Source organism: Equus asinus, chromosome 28 (genome assembly GCF_041296235.1).
Source record: "Equus asinus isolate D_3611 breed Donkey chromosome 28, EquAss-T2T_v2, whole genome shotgun sequence".
Classification (NCBI taxonomy): domain Eukaryota; kingdom Metazoa; phylum Chordata; class Mammalia; order Perissodactyla; family Equidae; genus Equus; species Equus asinus.
In genome coordinates, this window is record NC_091817.1 from 51260799 (window position 1) to 51280138 (window position 19340).

The 19340-nt window shown below is 57.5% G+C and overlaps 2 protein-coding genes across 6 annotated transcripts in view; one reads left to right on the forward strand and one right to left on the reverse strand.

Annotated features, from left to right (window-relative positions):
- GAS8 (growth arrest specific 8) overlaps positions 1-15134 on the forward strand; it is a 51236-nt gene extending 36102 nt beyond the window's left edge. For 3 of the 4 annotated variants that reach the window (XM_070500673.1, XM_070500674.1, XM_070500675.1), the window contains 10 exons: positions 244-330; positions 2851-3048; positions 3311-3517; positions 5458-5512; positions 6192-6397; positions 6908-7075; positions 7398-7484; positions 9764-9985; positions 12342-12407; positions 13477-15134. In XM_070500673.1, the coding sequence (XP_070356774.1) occupies positions 244-330; positions 2851-3048; positions 3311-3517; positions 5458-5512; positions 6192-6397; positions 6908-7075; positions 7398-7484; positions 9764-9985; positions 12342-12407; positions 13477-13626 (1446 nt within the window). In that variant the 3' untranslated portion in view covers positions 13627-15134. The remainder of the gene's footprint in view (positions 1-243; positions 331-2850; positions 3049-3310; positions 3518-5457; positions 5513-6191; positions 6398-6907; positions 7076-7397; positions 7485-9763; positions 9986-12341; positions 12408-13476) is intronic. The other variant, XM_014836524.3, reaches the window with a different exon arrangement.
- On the reverse strand, positions 13890-17040 carry LOC106828218 (5-hydroxyisourate hydrolase-like). Of its 2 annotated transcripts, none has more exons than XM_070500681.1 (4): positions 16941-17040; positions 16055-16194; positions 14634-14769; positions 13890-14167 (listed from the first exon to the last, which is right to left on the reverse strand). In XM_070500681.1, exons 2-4 carry the CDS (start codon positions 16183-16185, stop codon positions 14078-14080), a joined length of 357 nt encoding a protein of 118 aa, XP_070356782.1. In that variant the 5' UTR covers positions 16186-16194; positions 16941-17040; the 3' UTR covers positions 13890-14077. The 2 variants fall into 2 exon arrangements, with proteins under 2 accessions (XP_070356782.1, XP_014692002.2); XM_014836516.3 differs by having other exon boundaries at positions 16634-16991.
- Positions 17041-19340: the final 2300 nt, after the last annotated feature.

A 19340-nucleotide genomic window follows, 5' to 3' on the forward strand; every position in this document is an offset into this window, starting at 1 on the left:
TCTGAAAAGGAAGCTTTCTCCTTGTTTCTCCAATGGTGTCAGCAGAGACCGTGTGTGTGGTTAAGGGTGGGGACCTTAGTGCAGAGTGATGTGCTCCAGGTGGGGGGCATGAGCAGTGGGAGAGAGGCTCCAGACAGGTACCACTCTCCCACAAGACCCCAGGAGGGCCTCAGTGCCAGGCAGAAGGTGAAGCCATTAGTCAGAGCCCCCTTCTTTACCCACTTGTCTCTTCTTTAACCAAAGGCACCCAAAAGGAAAGGGAAGAAAGGGAAAGGCAAAGGCACCCCGGTTGTTGATGGGCTCGCTCCAGAGGACATGAGCAAGGAGCAGGTGAGTGGAGCAGCCCTGTGCCGTGACCCAGTCCTGGGTAGGTGGGTGGGTGGGTGCTCTTCCAAGTTGTCTCTCTGGACGTTTGTGTTCATGAGCCTCTTTGGGACCACGCATCACAGCCTTCTGCCTTGTGTGTCTGCCCTCAGTCTGGCTCCTGCAGTTCTGTCCAAACCAGGATATGCCCTCCCCATTTCCATAGTTCTCGTCAGCTCCAGAACGCTCAAGCACAGTACATCTTAAGAAAAAAATGCAACACGGCCACAGTGAACAACTGTTTTATAGGATAGTAGCAATTTGGGAGGAAATATTTTTCTGATATAAAAGCTATTTTTTTTTTGAGGAAGATCATCCCTGAGCTAACATCTGTGCCCATCTTCCTCTACTTTATATGTGGGATGCCTGCCACAGCATGGCTTGACAAGCGGTGCCATGTCCGCACCTGGGATCTGAACCAGTGAACCCCGGGCCACTGAAGCAGAACATGCACACTTACCAGCTGCGCCACCAGACTGGCCCCCCCCAAAAACTTTTTTTAATTTTCTGTATTTCATTTCAATTTTATTCTTTTATGCACCTGATATTTACAGATCTGTTATCAGCACATGGATCGATAGCATTCACCTTTATTTTATTTACCATTAAACATTAGGACATTAGGAATCATTTTAAGACACTTGTCCTTTTTTTTTTTTTGTGAGGAAGATTGTCATGGAGCTAACATCTGTGCCACTCTTCCTCTATTTTGTATGTGGGACGCTGCTGCAGCATGGCTGCCCATGAGTGGTGTAGGTCCGTGCCCAGGAACCGAACCCAGGATTCTGAAGCAGAGCACGCCAAACTGAACCACTAGGCATGGGGCTGGCCCCTACTTGTCCATTTTGATGAAGTTAAGGGCTAGTGGACATAATTATATGATTATGATTTCAATTAAAAGGCTCCTGAAAACTAACACAGCAAACATGGGAGTGAGTGTGGCACCTCCTGCAGCCTCTGTGCCATTGACAGCTGCCACGTGAGCATCTCGCAGGGACCTGAGGGCTCCCTGTCAACCAGTGTTGGTGTTAACAACCTGTACTTTCTTTTGCTAGTTTTAAGATAAAGAACAAATACAAAGGAGACTGACAGAGTCATGTGAGCTAAGTTGGGAGGCCAGGCAGAGGCCCTTGAGCAGTAGTGGACTGGCTTCACTCTGCGTGCAGGGAAGCCATTGCAGTGTAGCCGAGGGTGGCGGGCCAGGTCTGTGTTTGGGAGATCACTGGGCTGCGTGGAGAATGGATCGCACAGTGTTGCCCCAGCGGGTGAGCTGTTTCCTGTCTCCCTGCTTACTTCCTGCCCCTGTGGGCACAACTGGGATGAGGCAGTGGTCTGCGGAGCACAGCCTTGCCCTGGCATGGTGCACATTTGAGGCATGGACACCTTGCAAGTGACCAGGGTCCAGGCAGGAGTGAGGGATTGGGGACAGTTGTGGTCAGTTCACTGGATGGTTACTCTGTGGACATTGGGCTCCAGTGCTGTTTTCAGATTTTTTAAGAGAAACTAGAAATCTAGATGTTGACTCATGGCACAATCTAACACCGGGAGCCAGAGTAGGAAGGAGCCTGGTTTACACTGTTTGAGTGACACTGAAGGTCCATGGCATGAAGACACTGTCATCTGCTGAGGCCCTAGTCAGATCCTGGGGTGCCATTCCTCCCTCGTAGGGAGCCAAGCTCCACCCTGGGTCCTCAGCTCAGAGGCCCCCTGGCTGCCCCTCGTGGCCCTTTCTTGAAGTGAGATATGTGGTTTCTCTGTGGGGAACAGGGTTATCAGGAGAGAAGAACTTTACAGTGAGTGGCCTGAGTTATGCTCAGAAGATAACCAGTTCTTAAGGGAAATGAGATTCCCAAGAAAGCCAGGAGCCTGTCCTACTTTTTTTTCTTAACCTATTTGTAGATTTGCAATTGGCTGTGAACCAAACTCTCTTGACTGTTAGACCCTTCCACTGGTTTTGTGTATTTTTTGCTTAACGTGTATCTTTAAAGGTGACTGTTTTTTTCATTTAGCATTATTTTGTGGACGTCTTTACATGTTGCTACATCATTTTCATATCTCTGTATCTTTGGGCCAGATAATCTTCTACTTGATGTACTGTAATTTCCCAACCATTTCCCTATTCAAAACCATTTTAGATAATTTCCTTTTTATTTTTTTGCTGTTGCAATAACTGGGGCTACTATCTGAGCAGAAAGCTGTTGAGTTCTTTTGAGAAATTTCTTTAATATATATTCCCAGGAATGGATGAAAAGATACAGTCTTTTTATGATTATTTGCCAAATTCTGGAGATTCCTGCTATTTACTGGGCGTATCCTATTCCTGGAGCCTTCCTAGCATTGTGCTTTAACTTCTTACTTTTAGCTCATCTTTATTGTCAGGTGAGACCAGCCCCTCCCTCTTTCTTCCTCACCTTTCTCAGTCCACATGCCCCTCGCAGTGGCGGGGCTCCTGCTGGGCACCTCAGTCGCCCTGCTCTGCCCGGCCAGGTGGAGGAGCACGTCAGCCGCATCCGGGAGGAGCTGGACCGCGAGCGAGAGGAGCGCAACTACTTCCAGCTGGAGCGGGACAAGATCCACACTTTCTGGGAGATCACGCGGAGGCAGCTGGAGGAGAAGAAGGCCGAGCTGCGGAACAAAGACCGGGAGATGGAGGAGGCTGAGGAGAGGCACCAGGTGGAGATCAAGGTGAGTGGGCCGGCCTCTGCCCCGCTGGAGTCGCCACACAGAAGCACAGGAGCTGGATGGGGGCGTTTTCTCTTTTTGTTTTGGGGAGGTCACAGTCCTGTGTATGTCCTTTACAATGGGACCCTAGGGGTATTTTCTTAGAAAGGAGCATGTGTGTGCAGGAGTGTGCTTGTGCAATGAACATGTGTGGACAGGTGAGCATGCGTGTGCCAGAGTGTGTGTGCGTGTGCGGGTGAGCAGGCGGTGCTCTCCGTGCACACAGGTCTACAAGCAGAAGGTGAAGCACCTGCTGTACGAGCATCAGAACAACCTGACGGAGATGAAGGCCGAGGGCACGGTGGTCATGAAGCTGGCCCAGAAGGAGCACTGCGCGCAGGAGGACGTGCTGCGCAAGGACATGCGGGCACTGAAGGTGGAGCTCAAGGAGCAGGAGCTGGCCAACGAGGTGGTGGTGAAGAACCTGCGGCTGGTAGGTGTGGGGTCCCTGGGCCTGTCCCCTGGCTGCTGGGGACAGCAAACTCTTGATGACTCAACAGTACTAGGAATTCATATTTTTGTGTAAACCTCCTGCATTTTGGCAATTAATTGAAATACCACACACACACACAAAAAGCATGCAGCCAAACAAACCCCGTTTGGGGGCCAAGTACAGAATTCTGTCTCAGATTTGAGCAACAAATTGACTTTCCACGAGGAACTCCACTCAGGGTCCCTCTCCATGTGCTGCTGGCCCCTGACCCGGCTCCTTTCCCAGGGAGTGTGTCAGGTGCATCTAGAGATACACACCACCAGTCAGGTGTCCGCTGCGCTGGCCCCTGGGCGGCCACGGCAGTTTGTCACGAAGCTGGGCTCATGAGCACCTGGCTGAGTTTTGAGACTTTTTGGCCTTTCTAAGGGAGGCTGGGAGTTCCAGGTGCAGGTTGAAATCCGTTTCCTGAGCACCATAAGATGCCAGGCTCTGTTCTGATCTCTGGGGACGTAGAGGGAACAGGACTGAGGAAATGCCTGCCTGCCCATGTGTGGCTGCTGGTCTGGAGAGGAACGAGTACATGTAGGATGGAAGACAAAACGTGTCCAACACATACAGCGCGCCGTGGGTGTGAGTGCTGCAGGGCGAGCAGCATGGGGAGGGTGCTGGGGATGAGGGGCGCTGCATTTTCTACAAGGAGTTCTGGGAATGCCTCCTTGAGAAGGTGGCATTGGGCAGAGGCTGGAAGGAGGTAGAGGCTGGCCCAGGCTGGGGGAGACCAGGCCTGGAGAAGGGACAGGGGACGGGCCAGCCTGAAGGCCCAGGGGAGGCAGGAGCAAGGAAGCTGGGAAGTGAGCTCAGACCTTGTCGGCCCCCAAAACCACCATGAGGACCAGGGCTTCGACCCTGCTGAGTCAGGGCACCTGCGGAGGATCTGGGCAGAGAGAGGATGTGTCCACATTTGGTTTTCAAAGGCACTTCCTGCTGCGGGTTGAGAAGACTTTGTCAACCCACGTGCCTCATGCCTGGAGGCAGCCCCGCCTCAGCTGAATCTGGAAAAAACTCAGTATTGTTGCAGACTTTGCAGCGAGGCTGCGGGTGCTGAAGTCTTGGACCTCAAGAATGTCTGGTCTTTCCTGAGAGAAGCACAGAATGGGCTGGTTTCCAGTGAATTTGATGTGAGGCTGTCTGCTTTCTGGAGGCCTAGATATAGAGTAGTTATGTGGTTGGCTTCCCTTTGCATAAAAAAAAAATGCTCTAAAAATCAATTTTTTTTTTTTGAGGAAGACTAGCCCTGAGCTAACTGCTGCCAGTCCTCTTCTTTTTGCTGAGGAAGCCTGGCCCTGAGCTAACATCCGTGCCCATCTTCCTCTATTTTATATGTGGGACGCCTACCACAGCATGGCGTGCCAAGCGGTGCCATGTCCGCACCAGGATCCGAACCGGTGAACCCCGGGCCGCCGAGAAGCGGAACCTGTGAACTTAACCACTGCACCACCGGGCTGGCCCCTAAAAATAAATTTTTTATTCAAAATTTGTATATATGATAACTATTGAAGTAATTTTTACTGCTGCTCGAGCTGCAGCTGAAGCAGGCTAGCAGGCACTGGAGGGAGCCTGCACTCTGTGTATCATCTCCACTGCTCTCCAGCCTGCGGGCAGAGTGGGCGAGAGGCCGAGCACGGATAATGCCCAGAATGTCTGTTCATGTCCTCTCAGGCTCTGGGTCACTTTAGCCAAGGGAAGTGAGGTGTGACACGTGGCTGATACCCAAGCTGTGTTACTCTGGGCATGGTCCCTGAGCTTGGAGAGGAGGACATGCACCCACTGGAACAGCAGAGGGTTTCCCGTTGGACTTTCCGTACTGTGAGGAGCTGGGCCAGCCCAAGGGCGGGGCTCCTCCCTGTGCCCGTCTAAAATGGCCTGCTCTGCCTTTGCAGAGACACACCGAGGAGATCACCAAGATGCGGAGCGACTTCGAGAGGCAAGTGCGAGGTCAGTGCCTCACATGCACACTGTCTAGGATGGTGCCAGAGCCCCTCCCATCAGAAAGTAATTTACCTCCGGGTTTTTAACCCAGGCCACATAAACCAGGTTAAAACAGCCCAGACACGCAAAGAGAGAGAACGTGGCAGTTGCCAAGGCTGACGGACTGCTCAGAATTCCAGAACAACTTATTTCCATGTGAGCTGGGGAGGCTGCAGTTACCACCCACTTCCCCCCTCCTGGCACAGTCGGCAGTTAGAAGCAGGTGGTATTATTCAGTCTCGTGGGCAGCATTCTTAGAATAGTCTTCCCATGTATTCTGACCTGAGGAGGCTGCCATTTCACACCTCTGTCTGGTTTACTAATAAAGCCCCATGTCTGCTCGATGGCCACACAGCCATGGTCAGTGTCCACTGGGATCAGCTGACACTCAGCTGTTGGGAGCCCTAATGCAGGGATTGATTAGCAATGCCTGCCACAGGCAAAGAAGGCAGACAGTGGTGTGTGTGCTGAATGTGTCATCTGAGCATCAGCAGAAAGAACTCCACCTAAACCCACCCTGTTCTTTGGCAGAACTTGTCTGTGCAGCCTTCGTCCTGGTGGGTGTGCTGAAGATTCATCTATTCTTGTAGCCACAGGGCACCTGTTCTTCCTCTGCTAAGCTGCTCTGTGTGCTGCTGCCTTTCAGAAATTGAGGCCAAGTATGATAAGAAGATGAAGATGCTTAGGGATGAGCTCGACCTGCGGAGAAAGACTGAGATCCACGAGGTGGAGGAAAGGAAGAACGGCCAGATCAACATGCTGATGCAGCGGCACGAGGAGGCCTTCACGGACATCAAGAACTACTACAATGACATCACCCTCAACAACCTGGCCCTCATCAACTCCCTCAAGGTGCCGCCCGGCCAGGGGATGGGCTCCCACACCTGTCCACGGGACTGGACAGTGCCCCCTGCTGCCCTTGACTGGATTCACAGCCGAGGGACTGCCTTGTAGCTGGGAGCAGTCAGCGTGCAGGGAAGTGAGGAGACGGTGCGCTTTCTGAGATGGGAAAGCTCAGGCTGAACCGCAGTGGGAGCCATAGCACGGCTGGTGCAGGCGGCGTCATCGTCGCCCGAGTGCTGGCAGGGACAGGGTTCCATAATGGAGGGTGCCCCTGCGGAGGTTCCGAACAGAGGGTAGTCTCTCATTTCTCATGGAAGCTGCATTCCTAGAAAAATCAGAACAGATTAAAACTGTGCCCAAATCCTCTGTGTTTATATGTGAAACAGTCTAGGCCCACAGTGTGCGAGCGGCTGGCGGGACCACTCTCTGTGGGCAGGAGGGCTCGTGGCCCTCACCTGAAGGCCGCAGCCCCTCAGGTCTGTCTGCCAGGCGCCTCCTGACCCCGTGCTGTGCCAGCAGGAGCAGATGGAGGACATGCGGAAGAAAGAGGAGCACCTGGAGAAGGAGATGGCGGAGGTGTCGGTGCAGAACAAGCGCCTGGCAGACCCCCTCCAGAAGGCTCGGGACGAGATGAACGAGATGCAGAAGAAGCTCGGGAACTACGAGAGGGACAAGCAGGTCCTGGTCGTGAGTCTCCACCTGAATTCATCTCCCTCCTCAGCACCTTCTCCTGGGCCCGGGAGAGGAGGAAGGCCAGTGAAGGCAGGAAGCGGGGAGCTGCGGCCCTCCTTTCTTTGACAGGTGTCCTCTGGCGGGGGGCAGGGGGGGAAGTAAAGTTGGTGCATCCTCTGGGAGATAGGTGTCCCCCTAGCCCGCCGTCAGGGTGCTGAGTGCTTGTCCTTGAGTCAGTTCTTGCTGAGGATTATTTCTGGCCTTGTCATTTCTCAGGAGCCTGCATTACATGGATGCCAGAATGCCTTGTGTCCCCCACCCCCTGTTTTCTCTCCAGTGCACAAAAGCGCGTTTGAAGGTCACTGAGAAAGAGCTGAAGGGGCTGCAGTGGGAGCATGAGGTGCTGGAGCAGCGGTTCATGAAGGTGAGCAGACCCTGGGTGGGCCTGCAGCCCGCAGGCCGGGACCCCCAGCCGGCGAGGAACGCTTCCTGCCGCCATCTCCTGCAACTGGCTCTTGAAGAGCTCTCCTGACGAGACCTCTTGAAGCGGTCCTGATGCTGTGGCTGGGTTTCTGGGGTTGGAAGCTGGAGGTCTTATTGCCCGCTCCCTATTCTACGCAGTTCAGAGGCAAAAACCTGTGGCACATTCTGTAGGAGGCCCAGGGTCTCAAAGACCAGGTGCCTGTGGGGAGCAGCTTGCGCCCGCTCTGGCCCCTGGTGTCACCTGTGGAACACACGCAGGCCGCCCGGCCCCTCGCAGCAAGCATCGTGTTCGTGCACAGACACGTATTTAGGTACTAAACGGTTACAGATGCGTTGGAAGGCAGGCATGGAAGCTGAAGTCTGTAAGTGACAATGAGAGGGTCCCGCTGAGCAGTGCTGGTCCTCACAGTGGTCACAGCTTCCCGAGTGTCCTTCCAGACCTCTTCCTGTGTGTCCAGCGCAGGAATGACTCCTACCTCGCAGACATGAAGTCTGGCCTTGTCATCTCTCAGGAGCCTGCATTACGTGGATGATATGGGGTCACACTCGCTCGTGACACCTTTATTCTCACGGTGTGTTGTGCCGTCTCCAAATCACAGTGTAGAGCGGCCTTGCTCTTTTTAGCTGCCATGGCGTGCCTCTGCCTGCGGGCTCCAGCATTTATTTAGCTAGTTCCCCTTGACGAACATCCCTTCCAGTCCTTTGCTATCACAGCATCGCTGCCACAATTCTCCTTTCATCTTTGTGCAATTCTGTGAATCTCTCTCAGGAAAGTCAGTTCCTGGCAGTGGAATCGCTGGGCCAGAAGGTTTGTGTTCAGAATTTGGACAGTCTGTGCAGAGGGCGGTTCTCAGTTAGGCTCTGGCCCAGCGTGCCCGAGGGGCCACTTCCCGCCTGCAGCAGATCTCACCAGTTCAAACCTTTGCCGTCGTGAGTGGGTGGAAAGTGTCGGCATTGGATGTGCTTTTCTGAGATCCCCAGTGAGTGGCCAAGATGGCCCTCCCTGCCTCTAGAGGCCGCCCGGGTCTGGGCGGAGCCGGCCATCTTTGTGAGTGTTCGCTAGTGAGCAGTATTTTTCTTTTCCCACCTAATTGAAAAATCACAGTCTCAGACTCTGATAACGGAATGGGCCAAGTTCCTCAGGAACATCCCGTAAGCAAGTCAGATCTAGATTCGCCTTCTTCAAAGAAGCCTCAGCGGGTCCCGCAGGCTGATGGACAGCCCAGGAGCAGGGGCCTGGGCGTAGCTGGAGAGATGTCCCTCGCTGCTGGTTAAGGCGGGCGCAGTGGGGGAGGAGAGAGCAGAGCCGAGCCGAGGCCTGTGCTGGAGCCCTTGCTCCCTGCCACCTCCTCTTCCATTTGAATGTGGTTCCTGGGACGTGGCTACGTCAGTGTCTCCTTAGAAAACCAAGAGCACAGATTTGTCAGCAGATTTTAAAGACCAAAGGGACAGGGACTGCGCTGAAGCAAACCTAAGGAATACTACGCAGTAGTTAGAAGGCTGAGGTGCTGTAGGGCTTAGCATAGTTCTCTTCTCCTCCTGGCACGATTGCGTGTTTTCACATATCTAGAGAACATTCTGGAAGAAGTCCCCCCAAATATTCACGTGGTGGCCTCTGGGAAGTGGGTTGACTTGTTACACTTCTACAAAGTCTTGATGTTTTACAGCGCATGGTTAAAAGTAAGAGTCAAGAGATGGAAAAGAGCACTCACTGAGTGACAGGCAGCTGCTCCGGGGCTGTGCTCTAGATCTGCCATTTGTGGGGCACGTGGACAGCACGTGGGGTTCTAGGATCTGGGGCTGGCAGAGGAAGTGGATCCCCAAGACGCCCCCCACCCACAAACAGTGCTTTCCGGATTCTGATGCCCTGGATGTCACGTGGGGCGATCAAGGACATGTTTGTCCTGAGCCCACTGCCCAAACCCGGGGCAAGGCCGGCCCCACTCTCCTGTGGGCCCTCTTCAGCTCCTACCAGGGCGCCCATTGCTTCCTGGGACACCTTCCTAGAGGAGGGCCCGGCTGCTGTTTCCTCCTACCCTCCACGGTGTGGACAGCTGCCCGCTTTTAATTGTGTCACAGAGAGTCGGGGTGCAGGCAGTGTGGATGACACAGACCCGCCCGCCTGCGGGTGGGCACTGGAGAAAGGTGGTCCCTCTGTGGAAGCGGTGTGTTCTGGCCCAGAGGTGGAGGCGGGAGGGGGCTGCTCACCTCACCCCGCAGCCCGTCCCACAGGTGCAGCAGGAACGGGATGAGCTCTACCGGAAGTTCACTGCGGCCATCCTGGAGGTGCAGCAGAAGGTGGGCTTCAAGAACCTGCTCCTGGAGCGCAAACTGCAGGCGCTGAACGCCGCCGTGGAGAAGAAAGAGGTGCAGTTCAACGAGGTGCTGGCGTCCTCCAACCTGGACCCGGCAGCCCTGAGTCTCGTGTCCCGCAAGCTGGAGGTAGGCCCGATTGGTTCCTGGGCAGGGGCCGCGCTGGTGCCCTATGCTCCTGCGCCCAGCAGGCAGCCTGGGCTCTGGTCGGGGGTCACTTGTCTCGAGGCGGGACCCGGGCATGTTCAGCCTCCATTCCAGTGGAGGCTGCCCTCAGTTGACCTCGGGCAGGGGCTGTGGTGGATTTCCCATGGTCAAGCCCCCGGCTCCAGATGCGCAGTCCCTCCCTCACTCTCCTCAGTTTGCTCGCGTCTCTCAGGTCTTCCTGATCCCCTCCTTGTCTTCTCGGCAGCTTCAAGTCCCTGAGCCCACTCCCTGTTCCGGTTCTCAAGATGGGTTCAGCCGTCAGGCCTGGGGTCACTCTTGAACTTCTGAGCCTGAGCTCCTTGGTCATCTGGTGACAGGCCCAGACACAGGCCTGCGGGACGATGCATTCCTCTGAGCTGTCAGCTGAGGCCACTGCTGCCGGGGACACTCAGATGTGCTGGTTTAGGCTGTGGACAGTGAGGATGGGGACATGGAAGCTGTGGGTGGGGGTGCCAGGGAAGGCTTCCCAGAGGGAGTGACATCTGAGCAGAGGCTGGAGCTGTTTGCTCATGAGTCCACGTTATTTATGGCGCTCCTCTGTGCTAGGACCATCCTGGGCAGGGGGGACAGCAGTAACCAAGACAGAGGAGACCTCCATGCCCACGGGCCAGCTGGGTCAACTGAGGAATTGCTGCCACCTTTGACCAGCAGCAGAGGCCCCAACAGCACCTGGCAGGTCATCTCTTAGTTGGAGCGGGGCCGTGTCCCTCTGCTCCCTGGACCTGGTTGGGGGTATCACAGGTTGGGGGTATCACAGGAAGGGCCAGTGATGCGGACCAGGGGTCTCTGGCAGCCAGGGAAGCGTGGCTGACCTTGGGATCCTGGCTGGCCAGGTGGCTTGTAGCTAACAGGCCTGAGGTGGCCCCTGGGGTGGCTCCCTTGGGGGCCTGGGTGACAGACACAGGTGTGCTTGGGCCCCTGGAATGCAGCTGGCCTCTATCGAGAGGCCCAGTGACAGGGCTGGCTTGTCCCAGACATAGATGCTTCCAGGGTGAAGGGCACCTGTCTGTCCCTGCTCTTCCTTCACGGAGAAGCAGATCTGGGTCCCGTGAGGTCCCCTTGCTGCTGTGTAGGTGTGCGATCCTGAGAAGCAGCACAGGTGGCATTTTCAAGGTGATTCACCAACGCACAGCTCAGCTGAACGCAGTCCGCTCACACGGCCTCTGGGCCCGAGGATTAGCTTGTGTCCGTCTGGTCACCTGATCTTTGTGTGATCCCAGCCGGCTCGCTCCCGCCCGGCCTTGACCTGAGGCCGAAGCTCGCACTTAGCTCTGTGTACACTCCTGAGCCCCTCGTTGCTGCCCAGGCCTTAGGGGGACACAAGGCTGAGATGAGGGAGCACAGCCAGCCGGGTGGGCGTGATTCTGAAGACTGTCAGCTGTGCCCCCAAGTTAGGGGCCGATGGGAACCATGGCAAGCTGTGGGCAGAGGGCAGTGGATAAGAGTGAGCCCACTGTGCCACAGACGGACACTGAGGGCAGGAGGGGAGCACACTGGCGCCAGTGCAGGAAGAGCGACTTCACCCACTCAGGAGGGGCTGGGAGTCCCAGGGGACGTCGTGCCCACACGTCTGGCTGAGACTGGGTGTTGGCTGATGGGGGAGCAGTGCCTGCGGGACCCGAGTCATTGGGATAGGCGCTCGGGGCCTGGGGCAGGGCGGCCACACAGGAGGGGCCTCATCTGGGCCGGCAGCACCACGGTCCTGTCTAGGGCTCCTCTCTGTCCTTGTCCCTATTTGTATGTGAGTCACCCAGAGTGCTGGCCAGCGGGGGAGGTCAGCTTTCCTGCGCCCCTCTTGGGAAGGCGGCCAGTCTTAGAGCTGGGGAGGCCCTGGGCTGCAGCAGCTGACGAGGGGAGGGACACATCCCGCCTGCAGCGGTCACGGCACTGTGCTCGCAGGCCAGGGTGCCGTGTGGCTCAGCTCTCACCTTTCTGGTGGCCAGGAACCCTGCGGAGGATGACTCCCAGATGGCAGGTGTGGGTGCAGGGGGCTTCCCTGGGCCGTGGCTGGAGGAGGGGCAGCTCCAGAACCAGGCCGGCTGCCCCTCAGACTTCCGGTCCTCACTTCTCCCATCTAGGCAGTCTCCTTGGAGAGGCAGGTCTCTTTCTCTGGGAGGCCTGTCCACGCTGGCTGCTCCCCGTGCATGGACACGTGATGGAGCCAGGCTGCTACTCCCTGGATGGCTGCGGTCTCCTTGCTGGAGCCCCCAGCCTCCCGCCCACCCGTCTGCCTCGGCCTCAAAGAGTCTCAAACTCACGTCCGTCCTTCTCTCCTCAGGATGTTCTGGAATCAAAGAACAGCGCCATCAAGGACTTGCAGTATGAGCTGGCCCGAGTCTGCAAGGTACGGGGAGCCCCCGGCCCTCCCGCAGGGCCCGTCCCTCCCCCAGGACCCCGCCCCATTTATACCTCTGCCCAGGAGGTAGGGGTGGACACAGCTTGAGGCTGTCTGGCCTGCCCAGTCTCACTGGCCTGCTGTGGCCTGGGGCACGTCCCCACAGCTCCGGCTGCTGTCCTGGTGTCCCTTACAGGGCCTGCCTGGTGCACGTCCAGTAAATGAGGGCAGTTTGTTCATCCGGCAGGCTCTGTCCGTCTCCCCACCTGGCCCTCACCCTGGCACCATGGCGCAGACCTGGCCTCTGAGGTGACTGGAGGGGCCCCCAGGTTGATGCCCGTGTCCTTCAAGCAGGGGACAGTTATGGGTCTAACCTTTTCTGACCCTTTGTTAAGTGATGGGAGCCGCACTCTCTCTCCCCGTGCCAAGAACCACATGGGCACGGAGGTCTCCTGCAGGTGGGGAGGGCAGTGCCCCCCTCCCACTGTTGTCTGTCCCACACTGGACAGGCCTGGGCCCCAGTGCCCCCAGCTCCATAGTTGAGCCCACAGCTCTGTCTGGGCTTTGCCCATGGGGGACGCAGATACAGTGCATTTACCAAGAGCCACCCCACGAGTGTGACTCAAAAATGCCTTTAATTCTGCGGGGGGACATTGTACACAAGGGCTCTGGAACCCCACGATGAAGGCTGGGCCTGCCCTCGGCCCTCCCAGCCTCCTCTGCCCATCTGGGCCCTTCCCTCAGATGCTCGGCATCTCCTGACACTTAGATGAGCAGAAGTAGAGCCATCTACTGGTGTGTGTAGCTCCTAGGGCAACTGGTCCACACCCAGCGAAGGGTGAGCCAGGCCTGGCCCCAAGTTCTCTCTGGAGCCCGGCCCTTAACGCTCAGCTCCGAGCCCTGGGGCCCTTTTCTTGATGACAGTTTTGCTGAGTCAGGCCCAGCTCCCTGGTAAAGGTTAGCTTTGTGGTTTTCCACCAGCACCCTCCTGCCCCTCCACGGAGCTGGGTGGGCCTGAGTGGGGTCAGCCTCGGTGCCATGCGCTGCACCCGCCCCTGATGCCGCTCTGTTCCCACAGGCCCACAACGACCTGCTTCGCACCTATGAGGCAAAGCTCCTGGCCTTCGGGATCCCCCTGGACAACGTGGGCTTCAAGCCCCTGGAGACAGCTGTGGTCGGGCAGACGCTGGGTCAGGGCCCCGCGGGACTCGTGGGCACCCCAACGTAGCCCCTACCCGGGCTGGAGGACACCCCCTTTCAACCCTGAGGACGGCAGGCGTTTGTTTTTACATTTGTGTTGCCAGCAAATGAAGGCGCTTCACGTTGGCTGTGTGTCCTGTTGCGTGGTGTGTGGAGAGGCGCTCCAGGGCCCACGGCCAGCTGCAGCTTTCCCTGCAGCCCAGCTGGTGCGCACGCCCACCCACCCACCCTACCCCTCCCGCCTTGGGGTGGGTGGCACCAGCTGAGCTCCGCCTAGTGACCGCCACAGCCTTGCAGATGTCAGCACTGACTTTATTGATGCCCAAGTCACAGCCGCCACTGGGAAATTGGGGGCCAGATGACCCAGGAGGAACACAGAGGCCAGTCTGTTGAGGGCACGGGTGGCTCGGCGGCTGTGGTAACAGAATTGGTGCTCACAGGCCAGCTGGCATTCAGCCAGAGTGACGGTGGCTCAGCCACTAGCTCCCTCGGTACGTGGTGTAGGACCACGGGCTCAGCAGCAGCGGTACGTGGAACTTGTGGGTCTCGTTTGTGATGGTGAAAACGACCTGAGAGAAGCAGAGAAGGCACCAGAAGAAGCGAGGGGCCCGCATGCAGCACACGAGCAGCCTAACCCCAGTGCTCCCGGGGAGGACACAGCAGCCCAGGCTGTGCCCTGGGAGTTAAAGTCCAGGGGACAGGAGCCCCAACGTGGTGAGGGCTGTGGAGGGACCTGAATCCTCCCTGGAGAAAGTGCTCGGCTTGAGGGACCCCTGGGCCTGCGGGTTCCTAAGGGGTCCTCCCAAAACAGGGTCAGGTGAAGGGGGAGGCAGGGAGGTCAGGCCCGGTGAGCTGGATGGGGCCCGAGTCACCCTTGGCCCTGCCCCCAACAGCCTGACCGAGGGGCAGGGCAGGGATGGGCTGCCGTGAGAAGTCCTGGACACTTCCTCTGGGAACTCAAAGCAGGTGACCTCAGCACCTGCCACCACCATGGGAGAGACTGAGGGGCGGGACCAGCCTGCCCCCGGTCCTCACCTCCACATATGGGTAGAAGCTCTCCTGCCCCCGCTTCCTCCAGTAGCCCTCGGTGTCAAAGGACAGCTTGTACGTGCCCACCTTCATCTGGCCTGGTGGCAGGAGCCCGGGACAGCGGCCGTCAGGGTCGGTGTAGCTGGGGAGGGGAAGCGGGAGCTGCAGAGGCGGTTGCGGAGCCGCGCCCCGCCTGGCTCTCCTGGGTCTGCGTGCCCGTGGCCTCAGACACCCCTGCAGCCTGACTGGGACCCGGGTGAGTAGGGCCAGGACAGCCCTGCAGCAGGATGGATTCTAGAGCCTCGTTCTGGAGCAGCCTTAAGGACACAGCCACATTGTTCTTCTAGGAAATCACATTACAGAGGAGCAGAAAGGGGAAAAAAATTCTTCCACAATCTACTCCATGAGCAGTAATCAGTTTATATTTGGCACATATTTTTCCAGGTTTTCTCTATGCCTAAATATGCTTATATACAAACATAAAAAAATAAAATGGATTATACTTTTCATACTGTTTTATAACCTGCATTTTTCATTGACTATATTGCACAAGGCTTTCTGGGTCAATAACGACCCAAACCCCCATCCACATGGCGGCGTGTTTCCAGTGGCACCAAGTGTCCAATTGGAGGGTTCTGAGGGCCCCCAGTCCCCGCCAGAAAAACATCTTATTGTTCCCACCAGCTGTGCTTTCAAGGGTTTGTACTGTGAAGGGAAAGAGTAGCCTGTCGGGGCAGTTTATGGGCGGGCTGGGGATGGTCTATGTGACCCCTATGCGACACCATGAGGTGGGACCTGGACCCCCAGCTTTTGTGGAGGGCTGAACAAGGAGGGGGCGGGCTCCTTACCCTCAGGCCCTGAACCTTGGGGCCCAGCCCCTCACCCCAACCACCAGAGGGAGCCTGCCTCCTTCAAGTCGGTCTGGGGAACCTGCTCACAAGGCCAGCCCAGGGCCACAGTGGCAGCCAGCCTGGGCCACGCCTCCCCCAGCAGGGCCTGCAGAGCACAGCGGAATCCACTCTGACCTTGCCTCTTGCTGCCTCAGTCTCCCATCTCCAAAAGGGGTAATTATGGTGCCTGCCCACAGGGTGTAGTGAGAATAAAAAGAACAGACAGTGCTCAGCTGGCACAAGCTTCCCCGTTAATCATGGTGATGAGCCTCAGGCCTTAACCCAGCCTCTGCTCCCCGGTTCTAGGGGCCAGTCCAACCAGGACGGCACAGCCTGAGGAAGCAGAGGCTGCTAGAGTCAGGAGGCCATGGGGGTCCTGAGGCCAAGGGGGACTGTCTGGCAGTGGTCAGCCCACCATCAGCCCTCAGTGCTCGCACTCCTTGCCCGTCTGGGATCCTTCACCTTGCCCGGTCACAGGCTGGGATGCAGGACGGGCCCTGCACTGGGGGAGGTGGTCTGCACTTGTGTCCTTCCTACCTTTTCCTCAGCTCGGTCCACTGCTGGCCGTGGTCCTCCAGCCTGGAGAGACGTAGGCAGAGGCCCTGGGCCGGGAGCCCTGACGCCGTGTCCAGCACATGTGTGGTCAGTGGGCTGCTGACCGGCTCCATGCCTCTGCCCTGGGCCACAAGAGAGGGGCAGGGATGAGTGTGTGGGGCCCAGCCTGGTATCCACACCAGCCTTGTGGGGCAACAGCCTTAGAGTAAACAGCCCCGGGCCCTGCGGGGAGGGGCTGGAACTGCTGAGTCAGCCCCACGAGGCTGCGGTGTCAACACTGCAGCACAGTCCCTAACAACGCAGACCTGCGTCCAGTTCTCCCCACTAGCATGGCCTCCCCACCCTACTAGGGCCCCCTCCTCTCCCCTCCCCCCACCACTGAAGGGCATCTCCGCACACAGAGGCCTCCCCACGCAGCCCTCCTTCCGCCCAGTCACTGCAGGCCGTAGGAGGCCAGACGACGTCTCCTCGTTCTCCCAGAAGCCAGCTCGCTGTCCCCTGGCTCATGGGTCACCATGCTGTCGAGGGGACAGGAACCCAGCAACCGGGCCTGGCCCCTACCTCCGGGGAGCCAAGGTGTCGCTGGAGCGTCCGCAGCCGCGGGGCGGCCCTCGAGTTCATGGCCGGCGGGCCTCGGGACTGCGCGAGGCGGCCAGAGGTCACACCCCACGGGAGCAGGCACCTCCCCGGGCCGGCCCTCGCCCTGACCCCGGCACCTCCCAGGCCTGGGGCCAGGTGTCTGACAAAACCTAGGAGGAGGGGGGCAGGCGTCCCGCTCGCGGGGGCGGCCCCACCCGGTGTCCACCTCGAAGGCCCCAGGGGATTCTGCTCAGGAGCCGGCTCGGGCGGGTGACCCCAGCGCACACACCTGCGGGGCCGCGGAGGCTCCTCCCGGGGCCGGAAGTGAAGTCGAGGGGACTTGTGTGGGGTGGGAGGGTGGAGACGGGGCGGGGCTCGAGGGCGCGGGGCGGGTCTCCGGGGCCGGCCTCCGGGGGGCGGGTCTCCGGGGGCGGGCCTCTGGGAGAGCGGGCCTCCGGGGGCGAGCGCGGGGCGGGGCTGGTGGGTCCTGCGGAGATCGGTTCCAGCCGCGGGCGCAGACCTGGGAGGTCGGGGACGCGCGCGAGCCCGCCTGCCCCCCAGGAGTCCCAGAACTAATGTAGTTTTTTTTCTTCCCTGAGACAGTCAGGATTTTGATGGAAGCCCCTCAGTGGGGCAGGTGAGGTTTCTGATTCTGACTGCCCCGGCCGGCCACGTGATGGTGCCTCAGTTTCCTCATCTGTAGAATAGGAGCAGTAGTGACTCCCAAGGCGAGGTGGTCCCATGGGATGAAGCTCTCTGACCTGGCGCTCTTGCTGCGCTACCTGCCCCTCCTCTTACCCACTCTGGCCACCCACCCCGAAGGAGTAGGGGGCTCCACACGTTGACGGGGTGGGGCCGGGGCTACGCAGAAATAAGAAAAGTGACAGCGGATTGTGGAGGCGCGAATCTGTCGTTGTATTAAAATTTTATAACACACATATAGAACACATTTTATGTGATATATCAATAAAATAAGGGCAGTCTATATTTAAAGTTTGGAAAGACCTACAACATGACGTTGGTCGACTGGCAGTGTGGCTCTGGATATGGGAACTTTTTTCTTCTTCCAAAGTGCGTTTTCTAATTATTTCGTAGTGAGTGTGGACTGTTTGTAGGTGAGAATTGGCGCGGCTAGGCGGAGGAGAAGACCCTCCTGGTGAGGTCGGGAGTGTGCTGGCTGAAGCACTTTGGAGGTAATCAGGCACTATCTATTCGAGGTTTAAACGCACCAGCGTTTGGCAGGGCTCATGTTTCTAGCAGTTAACACCAAAGGGGTGTTCACACCTGTTTTAGCAAATGCCCATGGGTACAAGAGACCAGAAACAACCAGACTGTCTCCACTGGGACAATTAAATATGTGAGCTCTGTCACACACACCGGCGTGCTTTGCAGTCCATTAAAAAGAATGAGGCCCTTTGGTGTGTGAGATGAACAGTCTCCTGGAGTAGCATCTAGTGACAAGGCGTAAAACCGTGTGAAAAATGAGAGAGGCACCTATAGCTTCCAGCGTTAGATTCCACATAGCTTCCCCTGCATTGCAAAGATTAGCCCACACAACCCTCAGACGCAGGTGTGGTTACCCCCCTTCTACACAGGAGGAAACTGAGGCACAGGGAGGCCATGGAGTGGCATGTTGTTTTCTGGCACAATACACGAAAGACTGATACTGTGATGGAGTGTTCTGTGCTCTGTCTACACCGAGCTGGCTTTTAGATACTTGACGCTTAGTGTAGCAGTTAAGAGGTGGACTCTGGTTCAGATCTTGGCTCTGTCACTTACTGAGCAGGTGACTGTGCTTCTTTGTGCCTCAGTTTCCCCCACCATCAATAGACACAAAGGCAGCACTTCTCTGATAGTCTTGGTGTGAAAACTGATGTGTGAGTACGTAAACAGCCCCGGCACTTGGCGAGACTGCGTGCTAGCCCGCCATCTGATTCTGCTCTCCGTTCTCCCCACAGACCTGTGAGGCAGTGTTGAGCACTGAGCAGAATTATCTGAGAGAGTCCCTACGTGGCTGGGCCAGGGGTCAGCTCTGGACCCTCTGGCTTAGCCCCCTCCCCAGGCAGGGGGTTCACAATTCTCAGGGGCTCAGTTCGCCCCCTGGCACAGTGTCTGGTTTGATACAGGTCGATGTGTGAGCGTTCTGGGGCATGCCCTTGGGGGAATTCTGGATTTTCAGCCCCTCCATCCCCAGGCTGCTCTCCATGCCACCTTTGGTCTTCTCCACACTTTTTCCAAGTGCCTCCAGTATTCTGGGGCTCAGAGATCACATCTGGAACAAAGAGCAGTCAATGCCTGCCCCCTCTCCAGCCTACCCTCCTGAGTCCAGCAGAGGGTGTCATCTGGGAGGGTCCTGAGGGGGGTTATTCAGGACCTCACCCACACGCAGCCTGTGTTGCTCTGAAACTGTCCTCCTCCCCGTGAACCTCCCTCCCTGTCTTGTTGTCCTCTCTCTCTTTTTGTTTGTCCCTGGGCAGTTCTGAGGGAATGAGGCAGACGGTTCCAGGCCCCGCTGCCCGCTCTGGAGACAAGGCTTCTTGCCTCTAGGGGTGAAGCAGCAGCCACACCCATGAGGGAAGGCGGACAAATGCCTTAAGAGAGACAGGCGGGAGGTCTGGGGGCCTGAGCCCTTTGCCCCTGAGGTGCCTGCGTTCCCTGCTTCCTGTCCCACCCTCCCAGCTCCCTCACT